Here is a 15,566-nt window from a genome sequence, read left to right as displayed (position 1 = left end):
TACATTAGTTAATCTCTCTTTAAAATAGTACGACAAATAATGTTACTTTAAACATTAAGGTAATGGACGTATTTTAATTAGTCATTACCCTACTTGCAAAGCCTTTTGTATTAAAAATTCTAAAGATACTAAATGATGTATTTTTAAAGAAAATTATCAGAGATGGTCAAATTTTGGAAAAAATATATATCACCAATTGAAATACAGATTGGATGTATTCTTTTGATAGATGGGTTTTAGGGTCTTTTGGACATAGAGACAGGTGTCTATAAGAAAATGTTGGCTAGGCGCAGAGTCTCAAACTTGTAATCCCAACACTTTGGGAGGCCGAGGCAGGTGGATCACTTGAGCCCGAGTGTTTAAAATCAGCCTGGACAACATGGCGAAACCCCATCTCTACAAAAAATACAAAAATTAGCTGGGTGGTTACACACACCTGTAGTCCCAGCTACTTGAGAGGCTGAGGTGGGAGGAGAGCTTGAGCCTGGGAGGCGAAGGTTGCAGTGAGCCAAGATCATGCCACTGCACTCCAGCCTAGGCAACAAAGGGAAACCCTGTCTCAAAAAACAAAAAATTGACATGGAGTGATCAGTAATTAAATATATATATATAAAGAGTCATTAGTCTATAGGTGAATCAGGCCATTCTTGCATTGCTATATAGAAATATGAGACTGGGTAATTTATGAAGAGAAGAGGTTTAATTGAGTCACGGTTCTGCAGGCTGTACAGAAAGTGTAACATGGCATCTGCATTTGGGGAGGCTCCAGGAAGCTTACAATCATGGCAGATGGTGAAAGAGAGGCAGGCATCTCACCTGGCAGGAGCAGGAACAAGAGCAGTGAGGAGGGAGGTGACACACACTTAACCAGATCTCGCGGTCTCAAGGACAGCACCAAGGGGATGCTGCTAAACCACTCATGAAAAATTTGCCCCATAATCCACTCAGCACCCACCAGGCCCTATCTCCAATACTGAGGATTGCATTTCAACATAAGATTTGGGCAGGGACACAGATCCAAACTATATCAAAAGGCTATATCGAGATTTGCAGCAATAGGAATAAATGAGTGTATCTAAGGAGAAGAGAAGAGTGTACATTTAGAATAAAAACATGGATGGAAATCTATGTAACACCTACTTTTTAATGGTGGGTGAAAGAATTGTTAGAAGTAGTTTTGGCAATCCAGTGACCGTTTACTATTATTTGGAAATTTTTGTATACCAGTGAATAAATTATTCATTTGTTTATAAAACCTGTGATGCAGTTTTAAAAGTCAAGCTGGTATTTTGACTCAGCCTGTTGTCTTCTATTCTGGTGACCCTTCTCGGGGTTTTTTTAAATTATGAAAATATGCGAATGTCAAAAAGTAGCAACAACAATATAATATATGCCTTTCTGGGTATTAAAATATCTCTTTTCAAAGAGCCAAATCATATTCTTTTTAAATTAGCATTTTAAAGAATAATATAAAGGTGAGACATGCCTTTACCGTATTCACAATGCACAAGTATTTATTTAGAGCAAATTTCATGTGAAATTTGATGTGTACTCAGTTGTTTACTAACAATTCTTTTAGAGTGAGATTAGTTACTATTAGAGTATGATCTCTTTTCAGATAGCCAGAATAATTTGAACAGTGTTTAAAAAGCTTATAAAGCCTCTATTGGAACTTCAGAAGAAGAGTTTACACTACAAACATTTTTCCCCTTTAGGGAGAGACATTAAATATTTTTATGTACATGGGTATTTGAGAAGATCAGGTACCCCATGAAAGGGTGCTGGGGATCCCCAGGTGACCCTGGACCACACTTGGAGCACCATTATCTAGTTCAACAATTACTGAGTTCCTCTTAAGTACCTCTTAAGAGGAGTCTGGGCCAATCTCAAGAAATGGTCAAATAAGGGTGTTTATGATTATAAGCAGAAAAAGGTTTGTCCATTATATTCTAAAGGTCACTTGTAAGAATACTTTGGACAGTTTAGATGACATGTTAGGGAGAGAGGAAGAAGGAAGAGAGCAAAAAAGGAAACATTGATAGTCAATATTTCGCCTCCAAATGAATGAGACCTGAAAATAAAGAGGTAATGAATAAATATTCATCTTGTCGTTTTATTCTACACTCTCTTACACTCGGAGTTAGGCAGGCATATTGAGATACACAGATTTTCAAAAAATGAATTCTTTTGTTCCTAACTTCTTGAATACATTGTCTTGAAATTATAGGGCTATTCATCCTGAGGCCAGAGGATTAATTTTATGTTAGAATAAAGAATCTACTTTATTAATTATGTTTATATATTAAATAGAACTAAGAGTACAGATTAAAACCTATAAGTATCAAACATAGTCCTCAGACTTAAAAAGTATACGGATGAAAACATTATTTTATCAAAGGATAAGTAGTCTTTACAAGTTATTTATATACAAAGCTCTATCTGTCTGTGTTTGCCTGTAGATGAAAGTTATTTTTGACATTTTGAACTATGCACTCTCAGTCTGGGAGTTGTGAAGTTTTAGATGTTTTCTATTTCTGCTTCAAAATATTCAGTCTCCCATTTCTAATGGAGATTCTAAAGTGGAAGAAAAGACAAGGGGATTGCTTTGTCCATTTTTTGTTTGTTTTTTTGTTTTTTGTTTTTTGAGATGGAGTCTCACTCTGTCATCCAGGCTGGAGGGCAGTGGCGCAACTTGGTTCACTGCAACCTCTGCCTTCCTGGGTCCAAGTGATTCTCCTGCCTCAGCCTCCCGAGTAGCTATGATTACAGGCGTGCAACACCATGCCCAGCTAACTTTTTGTATTTTTAATCGAGAAGAGGTTTCACCATGTTGGCCAGGCTGGTCTCAAACTCCTGACCTCAAGTAATCCACCCGCCTTGGCCTCCCAAAGTGCTGGGATTACAGGTGTGAGCCACCATGCCTGGCTGCTTTGTCGATTTTTAATAACATACTTATTGTATATTATTTCCTTGAACTGATATGTGCTATCCATGTTAAGTTGCTTGCCTTTGTCAATTTCTATGACTTATAATAATGTTTCTAAATAACATGAAGATTTCATATACATTTTTCACCGAGGAAATTTGATGGTGTTGAAAAGTGAAATGTGTAGACTCCTTTATGATAAGTATGATTTTAACAACCTCTATTGATTTATATAATTTAATATCTTCGTCTCAGCGAAATTAAGCTCTGTTGTAGAGTCCAAATATTTATAGGTAAATGCTATCCTATATCCTTGCCGATAAAAGTAAACATAGAAATCTTTCTACAATTAGACTGTTAATGGGGAGGAGAAAGAGCGAGGGTAGCCTTACCCATTTTGTTCTCCAATTTCCCGCTCATCCTTAAGCCCTAGTTACAACGTCTTGTGTTAAGGGAAATCTCCCCAACCACCAAAGAGTAGGATAAATCTAATGGTACTTTATATTTCATTTTAGTAGCCCTTATCACAATTATAAATATTTGTTTAATGTCTGTCTTCTCTAATAGATGATAAATTTCATGATGACCAGGACTTTATCTTTCTCTCTTAGTAGTTTTGATTTTTAATAATTGTACACAGTTACGGTGTCCAACAGGATGTTTCAATATACATAAACATAGTGACATGATTGGTGTAGTCAGACAAATTAGCATATCTATCTCCTCGCAGAGTTACCTTTTGTGTGTATGTGCTAAGAGCTCCTGGAATCTACTCTCAGCAGATTTCCAGTATGAATTGCAATGTTATTAACTGTAATCACCATGCTGTACATTAGATCTCCAGACCTGTTCATCCTACATAACTGCTGCTGCGTGTCATGTTTTAACTAGTAAACACGGTAAAGCCCAATAAATACTGGTGGGTGGACTCTTCCCATCTTGAGATTGTAACCTTGTCTTTTAGATTCCCATCTTCCCATTGTAACCTTTTCTTTTTTCTGCAGTTGGAGGATCCTGCTATTAGATGGCAAATGGCTCTTTACAAAGACTTACCAAACAGGACTGACGATACCTCAGATCCAGAGAAGACGGTAGAAAGAGTATTGGATATAGCAAATGTGCTTTTTCATCTTGAACAGGTCAGGCTTTGTGTCAGTTCAGTTGTATTTGCCTTAGCCACACACAAATATTTTAAAAAGAGAATGTGTGTTGATTTGTTAACTATGACCCAAGAAACATACATGTTCAGCATATTCCTTCTAAAGAATAAGAGTCAGGTGTGCTTAGTATTTCATGAAGATAATTTCTAAGCTTATAATTCTTGTAGCAATATACAGATTATATATTTTGGGAGATCCTGGCCTTTGTTTTATTGTCTTTTTTCAAATATTTCTAAAAGTATTAGGATTATATATTTAAATTATTCTAACCAAAAAAATCAGGAGTTACATCTGATTTCAAATACTTTATGCATACTTCATTTTTTATTATTGCTCATAAAACATGTTTGAGATATTATCTTTTACTGGTTTAATATTTGAAATATTTTGTTTTTTGTCACTTGTTTAACCTTGCCTTTTATTAGGTGTATTTTGAGCTAATTTTCTCTGAAATCAGGAACAAATTACACTTAGAGAAGAACAATGCAATGATAGATATTAAAATCATGTAAGAAAAGTGTTTTTATACATTTTTTCAGTTGTGTCCTACTTTACAAAGCTGAGTTTGATATTCTTATTCATTACCTTTGCACAAGAATGTGTAAAACAAGAATACTTGAAACTATCAATCAGAGGGTCATATTTTTATAGAAGGGATCGCCTGGCTTAGGTAAAATATCTGCAACACAGCGATATATTATCTATTTCTCATCAAGTCTATTCAGCAAAATAATCACACAGTGAAGAAGCTCATTGTAATCTGACCATCTGATCTGTCATAAGGACAGATCATACTGTTGATGACTTGGTTATTTTATACCAAATATAAAATAATAATAAGAGGTCGTATGCCATCTCAGGAACTTTGCCACTTAAATATGTGTGTGTGTGTGTGTGTGAGAGAGAGAGAGAGAGAGATTTTGTATTGCCTTTAGCCATATTTGGATGTATTATCATAGCAATAATAAACATTTTGCTTGTATTCCTATTTTATATTATCTGAACCCTCACCCCTGCCCTGGACAGTTTAATAATGGAAAGATGTCATATAATGTAGTATCCTTTAATTTCCTTCTTGCTTACTCAGATACCCTGCCCCAAACGTTAATAATTTCTCTATTGCCATGCAATTTATCACTACACTTGATGAGATTAAAGTCACTAGGATACCCTTAGACCTTATGGCTATTAACATATATTTACAGTATCTAATGCCTTGGGGCTAATACTTTCCCCGGAATAACTTACATAATATTTTCATGAAATATTAAATACAAATTATCATCAATCAGCAGATGACAAGACTTGTAATGAAATTTTAAGTGATTTATATAAAGTCATGGAGTTATATCTTCAGAATTATATATATATATATTTAAGATTATTAAAGGTTAATTAAATGGCTACGAGAGGACCGCATTACTCTACCATCAGTTTTTAATTCTTCCTAGTGTTTATACATATATGTAGATTTGCTTGAATAAATTCTAGATACGTTAAATGAAGCTTATTGAAATCTGATTCTATTTTATTATATTCCCATATATTCATAAATATATCCGATCATGACGAATGATGGCATTTCTCAAATGAGATTCACTTTTCTAAGTATCCATTTATGCCGTGGATGTTTATGGAGTGCTCTGTCCTAGGGCAGCCTTCTCCCCAGCAGATCTGGAGGACTGAGTGCTGTAAGAGAGGAAACAGACACTTAAGCAGATACATATGCGATGATACAGAGGTGTTAGGTTATAAAATGTGCTGAAGAAAGCATAGAAGCAACTCAAACTTAATGTAGATATGAACTAGGTAATCCCTGTATAAATCTTACGGTAGGAATTATCTAGAAAAAGATGGGAGGATCAGAGTTTATCAAACTGTTAAGAATATGGCAAGATTGGTTTATCATGAGAGGAGGGTTTTGGGTAAAAGAAATTGTCGATTATCAAAATAAAAGCAGTGGGAGATATCCGTGTGTTTAATTTATGCCTTTAATATCCCCATGCTAATGATAACATGTAACTGAGTCACAGAGGAGTGTGTAAAGAATATTTTAACTTGCAAAACTCAGTGTAAAAACAGTAGGTGGGCAGGAAACACTTGTTGATTTAATTTATCTCAAGTATCAGCGGCCTGTTTTAGATGTGTATTTTGTGTTGTATATCTGGTAATCTTTCTTATGAGAGTAGGTTTTCTCCACTGAATTTTCTAATAATCAAATTCTAGCCAAGCTAACACATCAGCACATCAAGACATTCAGACAGAGTTACAAGATACATCTTGGTGTTCGCCTTTGGATCACATATCTTACAGATAACTATTATAATTGATTTAGAGGAAAGCACACCGTTTCAGGCATTTCCTGAAATACTTGAATAGGCAGGTAATAAAATGCCTGCCAAATGATAAGCTTCCTGGTGGCAGGAACCCTTTCTGTTGTGATGTTTACTGTATCGTAAATGCCTTAGGAACTTAATATATGTTTGTTGACTGTCACCCATGCTGACCATAATGCTGTAATTCCTGTAAAAAGTCATCATCTACAGACTGGGATCTCAAAATGGAAATTTAAATTGAAATACATTGGGTCTCATTGAAAACTATTGCCCTTGATTGCTTTTACTTTGATGTTAAGGCATAACATTGGTTTATTTCACTTGACACAAGCATCAAGAAGATAATTGAAGTGGATAATTGTCAAAACGTATTTATTGATCCTAGAGGGGGAAGAGCATCACGGAAATAAGTGCTTTTCCATTAAACATGTTGCTTTGTTAAAATTTCTAAACCACTGCAGCCCAAACATTTTAAATGTTTACTTCAGACATTATTGCAATCATTTTTGACTCTTTACTGCAAAGAATAATAAATGTAGTTTTACTTTTTTAGCTAACATAACATTTTTATTTCTTTCAGAAGTCTAAACGTGTGGGTCGGAGACATTACTGTCTGGGAAGTACTGTGCTCAATGGCCTAGAGATTACTAATTAATTTAGGTTTATATGTTGGGATATTTTCTTTCTAATACAATTAATCTCTTTCTTCTCTTGGAGTTCCAAACACTATTAGTTATATAAATAACTTGCTTGCATCATTTATTGCAACTTTTGAATTTATATTTGTCCCTATCTAACAAAATATTTACATATTTTAACATTTTTACCAAATTTACTCACTCCTAATACTGTGTTCACAAAGCATTGTCTTCTTCTCTTTATCCTGTTATATTAAAGAATAGTAGAATTTTTATTAACTGTCTCTATTTGTGTTTATTACTTTAGCTCTTAATAAAATTACAGTTACAATGGATACATAACTAAGAATGAGGTAATATTTTCTGTAGGCAGAAAATATGTATTAGAATCATAAAGAACCAAAGAAAATTTTGAGAAGGAGATAAAATGATTTTACCTGGAATGATTTTCTATTTCTTTGATTTTAGAGATGACATAGCTTGGAAGTACACAGTATTGGGAAAATGTGATATTCTTACTAAGGGAATTATATAGCATTTGCAATTATCTAAACTTTATCTCTGGGTAACTTTTAGGATATGGACTTCTCCATGATAATCTTAAGGTACTTTTGGAATTGGAATTCCAAATATAGGTTACTTAAGAGGGGCAACTGTTTAATACTATATTTTTGAAGATAGTTTGGGGTATAAATAGTTATTTATTTTTGAAGGTAGTTTGGGGTGTAAATATGTATTTGTATCATTCTACCTCAGGTGGAACATCCTCAGAGATCTAAAAAGGCTGTATGGCATAAACTACTCTCTAAGCAGAGGAAAAGGGCTGTTGTAGCCTGCTTCCGGATGGCCCCTTTATATAATCTGCCAAGGTCAGAATTATTTTATTTTTTATAATAGATCAATGTTCTTTTTTCCTAACAAGTGACAGGTGTTTAGAATCTACCTTCATAGGGGTACAATAGTCCAAGAGAAGGATGGAAAAGCTTTATTGGATTCTTCTACATAAAACTTGACTAATTTTGTTGGATATTTTCAGAGAACTGTGGTCTATAATGTAATTACTAAATGACTCTTACTGAGGAATATCTGCTCACATATGTGAGGCAAGAGAGAGTCATTAGGACATCATTCTTTGGCCTACATTTGAATCAGACCATGATTTCAATCATTCTTTGGCATCAGACTTGTCTTGGTTTGAATTCTGACCTCCCAACTTCTCTGTCCCATGACATTGGTCAAGTTATTTGGCTTTCTTTACAATTTTCTCATCTGTATCATAATGGGATCAGCCTCATAGAGTTGTTCAGATTATTTAATGGGTTGATGTATACAGAGTGCTTAGAAGTCAGGTAATAAGTTCATGTCATGATAAATGTTAGTCATTATTATTGTTTTTGTAATTATTAGCATTTGGGGAAAAGAAGTGACTTATTGGGAGTAACGTAAAAAGATTTGACAGGCCCGTCAGCCTTCTCTTAGACATAGAGCAGACATACTTAATAGAGAAGTAGCCTGGTACATTCAAGTCTGACTGAGGTGGTCCAGGGTACCATTTCAGCCACCTTATAGTTCTCCTGAGAAACTATGCTCTTTCCCACTCTGAACTTTATACAAATTGCATCATTTCTATGTCTCATAAACAGGACTCAGCTCAGCTACATCTCTTTTGTGGAACATCTCTGACCAAGCCATGCCTTTCTACTCCTTGCACATCATACCATTTCCTACAGTATTAAGGCTACCTGTCTCTTTGATTCAGACTTTGAGATTCTGTACTAGTTTTGTTCCATTTTCTTAGCACCTAGAACAGTGACCTGTACATTGACGTTCAGTAAGAGTTTGAGTGAATGTATAAGGCAAAGAAAAAAAAAGAAACAGAAGCAAAGCACACAGATGAAACATCATCCTTTTCCTTTTTGCTAAGACAGTTGTATTTCTTGCTATCATGTCACACTCACTGGGTCTAAAATGTATTAGCATCCTCCTCAAATGTGCTACTTCTCAATTCTCTGACTCAATTATGCTGTCACCTTTTGATCAATAGAATATTAACCTTGATATCTAGAATCAGAAATACCATTTGACTCAGCAATCCTATTACTGGGTATATACCCAAAGGATTATAAATCATTCTACTATAAAGACACATGCACATGTATGTTAATTGCAGCACTGTTCACAATAGTAAAGACTTGAAACCAACCCAAATGCCCATCAATGATAGAGTGGATAAAGAAAATGTGGCACATATACACCATGGAATACTATGCAGCCATAAAAAAAGAATGAGTTCTTGTCCCTTGCAGGGACATGGATAAAGCTGGAAACCATCATTCTCAGCAAACTAACATAGGAATAGAAAATAAAATACCACATGTTCTCACTCATAAGTGGGAGTTGAACAGTGAGAACACGTGGACACAGGGAGGGGAACATCACACACTGGGGTCTGTCGGGGGGTGGGGGGCAATGGGAGGGAGAGTGTTAACACAAATACCTAATGCATGTGGGGCTTAAAACCTAGAAGATGGGTTTGATAGGTGCAGCCAAACCACCATGGCACGTGTATACCTATGTAACAAACCTGCATGTTCTGCACATGTATCCCAGAACTTAATGAAAGAAAAAATAATAATATTAACTTTGAATTCACATTATCATTTCTTTTTAGTTACTCCTATACTGTCGTTGCCCAGATTTCATCAGTTTCCGTTTGAACTACTTCACATTCCCGTCCTTCCCTCCATCACCACCTCTTCAAGTCACTTGTTCCTTGACTCATATTAAGTTAATGGCAGTGGTTTCTGAGTTAGTTTCTGTGATGTCATAGAGTTCTTCGGTCTTCTCCAAAATGTCATTTTTAAAACAGTATCCTTTATTCCAATGGTTCCCCAACCTGGCGCTTTTAAGAAATACATGTAAACTCATTTAAAAAGTATTCAGGCCTCAGCTTATTAAATTAGAATTTCAATGAGAGCCCAGCATGTGCTACTTAAAAGCTACACAGGTGACTCTAATAAACCAAAAAGGCTGAGTCCGTGCTTTGGCAAGCCTCTCTCACGTACAAGAATGTATGATGATTTCTAGCAGTTCTGGCTACATTGGCAGTTGCCCTCTCTGGTTTTCAAAGCCCTTCACAAACCTATCTAACCGTTAGGTTTCATGAGCCCTTAACCCAGTTTGCTGTCATAAAGCTCAGCTTTCTTCTCTCCTGCAATGGCACCGTCTCTCGTTCTCTCACATCTGTTGTTGTTTTATGATGCTCCCTTCATGACATTCTTTTATTCTTTCTTACATTGACGTCTTATCCACATCTCTTACAACATCATGAATTTCACTGATTCTTCTCGTCTTCACTGGTCTTTTTTCATAGGCGGCCATTTATGATCAGTAGTGCAGGGTTTAATCTTTGAATATATACTCCCATAAAGTTCACTCAATAGCTTTTGTTTTGGAATCCTCAGGGCCATCCATTTGTTTTTAATGTTTGCTTAAACAGAGACTAACTTCTCTATTGACACTGATTACATAGCTTAATGAGAGACATGTTATATAATAATAGTCATCATTTAATGAACATCTAACCAATGTAATTTACATCCTTTATCTCATTTTAAGGCTTACAAAACTGAAATGTGGTTGGAGTTATCCTACTTTTATAACGGAATAAACTGAAATTTGGGAAAGTTGAATCACTTGACCAATGTTATAGAGCTTGGAAATGACTGAGCCAGGATTTAAATGCGAGTCACTGTGTGCTCTGAGACACCTTGCTCTGTTTGCTGCAAGAAGCATTATCTTCCAGGAGGAAAATCAAGAACAGGGAATTTATTTTTATTTTACAATTTTAGTGCACAGATAATCTAGTAGTAAAGCACTACTCGATACAATTTCAACTTATTTTCTAAACTCCCCTTTTTCTGAAATTGTGCTTACCTTTTAGGCATCGGGCTGTCAATCTCTTTCTTCAGGGATATGAAAAGTCTTGGATTGAAACAGAAGAACATTACTTTGAAGACAAACTGATAGAAGATTTAGCAGTATGTTTTTAAAGGGGTTCTGAGACGAAAGAGGGTCTGGGCTTGGTGCAGCAATGTGGGTGTGAGCAGTCACTATATAACATTGAAGGAAAAAAATATCATGACAGTATATGGGCATTAGGAAACTTTTAAATCTTAATTGTTACTGCATTCAATGCTTATGGGAAAATGTGCTCTTGTCATTTCCAAGAGATCTCATCAACATCAAGGGGTTGAGAATTTAAAATGAATAATATAAGTGTATTATTAATTAAACCTGATTTACTCATTCTTTTAAATTCCTTCCCAAAGCACCTATAAACACCTGAGAACCAGGATAAACTATAAAAGACTGAAGGAAGTTATCCATCAAAATTAAGTAGAAGGTGAACAAAAGTTGCTGGTTTTAAAATCAACAGGACAGAGAATGATAGACTGAACACAGGAGAAGGGGAAGGCATGGTAAATGTGAAACATGAGAAATAGACTTTTCACCTGACTGTGCTGATAAAGAGCTTGTATACTGAGAGTTCAGCACAGAACAGCAGTCAGTATCATCTGTTCTAAGTCATGGACCCATTTAAATATCTGACAAAAGCCATCTTCTCAAGAAAATTTACAAGTCATCTCAAAACTTGGCAGACTAGTCAGAGGCTTCATGATTCTCAAGATTAAAGATATCTTGTCTAAAAGCTATTTTTTAACTTACAGATTATTAGGGAATAGAATGGATAAACTAATCTAAATTCTTAAAAGCCTAATCTTGATTGTCCCTATATTTTAAAATGAGTTTTATCTGTCTTTAGAGTAAAAAATATGTAGACTATTGGCTATCTTGTGGAAATCTGCCCCATATCCACATTAATGCTTAATTACAGGAAAGAACACCATTCATGTAGAGAGAAAATCAGTTTCTATGGGTAAGTCAGTGGAGATATAAAACTCAACAAAAAGTTGGATGTAATTGAATTCTACTGCCAATAAAAATGCTTAATAATTTTCCTCACTATTAAAGTTCTATCCGACAGTAAATTTTTTTTTTTAGTTTCAAAAGTAACTTTTGAAAATAAGAAAAAAAGTATAAGTGGTTCAAGCATTAACTCATTTAGTATTATTTACCTATCATGCTGTGTGTAAGCAAAGAAAATGTTTCGCTTTATAAGCAATTTGCACTGCTATGGGAACTAAATTTTCACACTTGGGGTGGTTCTTAGGATTTTATTGCAAATATTTGTAAATCGAGCCCTCCCTAAAGCTGAAATCCATGTAGCAAATACACTTTGAGTTATGAAAATGCTTACAAGAATGGAATTTAGTATTTTTAAATGCTCTAAGTTATCCTTGCTCATATTATTTTTTGGTCAAATTATTAAATATCTCTGTTTCGAGCTGTATAATTTTGCAATGGTAATGTAACAGATATCTAGCATATTATATTACATTTATATATGTTTAGTATGTATATTACATATTTACATTTACCTGCAACACATATACATACATGCTTTTATATACACATACACATATATACATATATAGCGTGTATAATGCATATAAAATACACACACATGCTCACACACACACACACACACACCCACAACAGGGAAGGAGGAGTGTTTGCATTCCTTTTATTCTTCATTCCTGGCCTTTACATTGCTTTTGGATTTGAGTGAACATTTTTTTTTTAATGTGACATTTTATAAATTTGACTTTTTTGCAGAAACCTGGGGCTGAACCTCCAGAAGAAGATGAAGGCACTAAGAGAGTTGATCCTCTGCATCAGCTGATCCTTCTGTTTAGTCGGACAGCTTTAACAGAGAAATGGTATGGTTGGAAGGGTTCCTATGAGACATAGGAGGAACAAATAAAGAAACCCGTATCTGAGTATTCTGTGCCATGTATTCATGTTTGAAGTTCATCTTGATGTTGTTAGGAGAGAGAATTGTTCAAAGATAACAATCAGCCTGGCCTGTACCTAGGGATGGACACTCATTCAATTGTAGGCTTCAGCAACTACGTACTAGCTCTAGTTTTTCTTAACAACTTTGTAATTAATGATGTAGTTGATTCTGATTCTTCTTATGAAATGGTTTTTCTCCTTATCACAAACAGCCTTTATAAATAAAACAAAAGAACCAAAGCAAATTCCAGTGCCGCAAGTATATAGAGACCAATGGTGACCCCAAAATTTTCTGGGTAGATAGCGTCTCCATTGTGCAGTGGGTCTTAAAAAACCTCTAGAGGCTAAGTGAGCCATCACCTCAACTTGGAGGTATCTCTGAGATCTATTTCAAGGGCATTGCCCATTTTTCTTGTCTTCTGCAGCCTTAGTCATATGAATTCACCAAAGCCACAAAGGGCACACCTCTATGAAGTTATATAAGAAATGCACTGGTTAGCCTGATCGTCAAAATGTGCTCAGCATCTGTCATTATGGAGGGCAACGCATACATTGCCTGTGCAGATGTGACATAGCAGAGGCTAGAGGACCTTTATCTGCTGCCCTGCAATGGGAAAGAAAGCCAGTGTTGCCCCAGGCCTTTCCCATTCTCTATAGAATTTGGGATGTAATTTAATTACAAACTCATATCCACATGAATCTCCTCAGAAGAGTTCATTTGACCTCTTTGCATGCCATAATAATGTACATTTCTCCCTCTTAGCTAATGTGATCCATCCTTTCTCTCACTATTTCTCTCTCTCTTATTATTTCCTAACTAACAAAATCATCTCATTCCTAAGCATAGAGCAACTCTCTGTCTGGCATTGTCAGGTAATGAGGTATTTCTCATAAGTGAATTTTTCTCATGGCTGAAGTTTAAAACTGCTGAAATAACTTTGCAAATTTTAGGTGTATTTTTGGTGGAAACTTTTCTTCACATAGTCACGGTTTCCATGCTTCTCAAAAGAGAAGATAATAAACATATTTTAACCTTTCTTAATTTTTAGGAATCGTTGTTATGACTATCTTGTTTTTTAATTGTCACATCGTAGTTTGGGGAATCTTTCCATCGAATGTCAAATTTCACTTCTGTCAAAAGCCCCCACCTCATTTAAGTTTGCTTGTTTCAAGTTTTGTAATCTGAAGAAAATTAAAATTATGACATTTGTTTGTAAACCAAAAGACAGTTTGTTTTGTGAAAATTGAAGGCCGTTCTGTAAGGTAAGATGGGACAGCTATTTAGGATCCCCGGGATCTTTGCTTTCTGATTTCAGGATATTTCTGAATATCCTAATATTGTCTAAGTTTTGTGTTCATTTAATTTTAATACGGTATACTTGTTAGAAAAAGAACAAAGGTTATTTTATACAGTGATGATACGTTTGCATGTGCCTAGCCTTCTGCCTAAGCACTGATGTTTTCTTCTTGTTTTCCCCAGCAAACTGGAGGAAGATTTTTTATATATGGCCTATGCAGATATTATGGCAAAGGTAAATATGTATCCTTCCTGATTTTCATGTTTAATTTTAATAAAGGGAAATAGCTTTCATCTGAAAAGGATAAGAATCTGTGTATTTGATTAATTTTAACTTTGTGTTTGTAGCATGAATCTCTGTTCTAAATTCCTTGGTAGGTCATCATTGTTTCCTACTTAAACATTTTATTTATGAGGAGCCATAACTTTTTCTAAACATTCATTCGTTCAACAAATATTTGCTGGACATCAGTATGTTGGAGATAACATGTGAAGAAGAAAGAAGGGCACACACTACACCTTCGTGGAGTTTTTTGTCTAATGGGGAAGATAACATTTAAGCAAATGGTTGTAGAAAAACCCTGATGAATTTAATGGTAGACAAATGTATCAGTCCATTTTTACACTGCTAGAGATGATCTAAGTATTCAGAAGGATGTGTAGGTTGCATGCAAATACTATGCCGTTCGTCAGAGACTTGCGCATCCTTGGATTTTGATATCCCAAGTAAAGTTACCCATGGAGGGCCAACTGTATATTTACAGAAACATAAAACTGTATGTTTAAAGTAACGTAAAAATATGTACCATGAAAGAAAAGTTTCACGAAATTTTACTCTTCCTGTGAGCCATGTAGTCTGAAATTTTCCATTCTATTTAAACAGTTGTTTTTATTTTATCATGAATCACTAAATTGTTTTTACGTCTGATTGATGAGCTGAAACACCTACTTCAATAACCACTGGGTTAAAAGATAAAAGGATAAGACCGGGCACAGTGGCTCACGCCTGTAATCCCAACACTTTGGGAGGCTGAGGCGGGTGGATCATTTGAGATCAGGAGTTTGAGAGCAGCCTGGCCAACACGGTGAAACCCTGTCTCTACTAAAAATACAAAAGTTAGCCTGGCATGGTGGTGCATGCCTGTAATCCCAGCTCCTCAGGAGGCTGAGGCAGGAGAATTGCTTGAACCTGGGAGGCGGAAGGTTGCAGTGAGCCGAGACTGCACCACTGCACGCCAGCCTGGGCGATGGAGTGAGAGTCCATCTCAAAAAAAAAAAAAAAAAAAAAAA

General features: G+C 35.4%; 1 protein-coding gene across 1 annotated transcript in view; it reads left to right on the top strand.

The window, feature by feature from the left end:
- The window catches only part of RYR2 (ryanodine receptor 2), an 808,217-nt gene that overhangs the window by 695,540 nt on the left and 97,111 nt on the right, over nucleotides 1–15,566 (top strand). Inside the window, 6 exon segments of the mRNA XM_017862245.1 lie at nucleotides 3,931–4,065; nucleotides 7,003–7,038; nucleotides 7,817–7,929; nucleotides 11,004–11,100; nucleotides 12,800–12,903; nucleotides 14,460–14,511. Coding sequence (XP_017717734.1) covers nucleotides 3,931–4,065; nucleotides 7,003–7,038; nucleotides 7,817–7,929; nucleotides 11,004–11,100; nucleotides 12,800–12,903; nucleotides 14,460–14,511 — 537 coding nt within the window.

The sequence above is a fragment of the Rhinopithecus bieti genome, unplaced genomic scaffold, assembly GCF_001698545.2.
Source record: "Rhinopithecus bieti isolate Rb0 unplaced genomic scaffold, ASM169854v2 scaffold_57691, whole genome shotgun sequence".
Taxonomy (NCBI): domain Eukaryota; kingdom Metazoa; phylum Chordata; class Mammalia; order Primates; family Cercopithecidae; genus Rhinopithecus; species Rhinopithecus bieti.
Note: the sequence above shows the minus strand (reverse complement) of the source record. Positions and strands in the feature narration are given on the sequence as shown.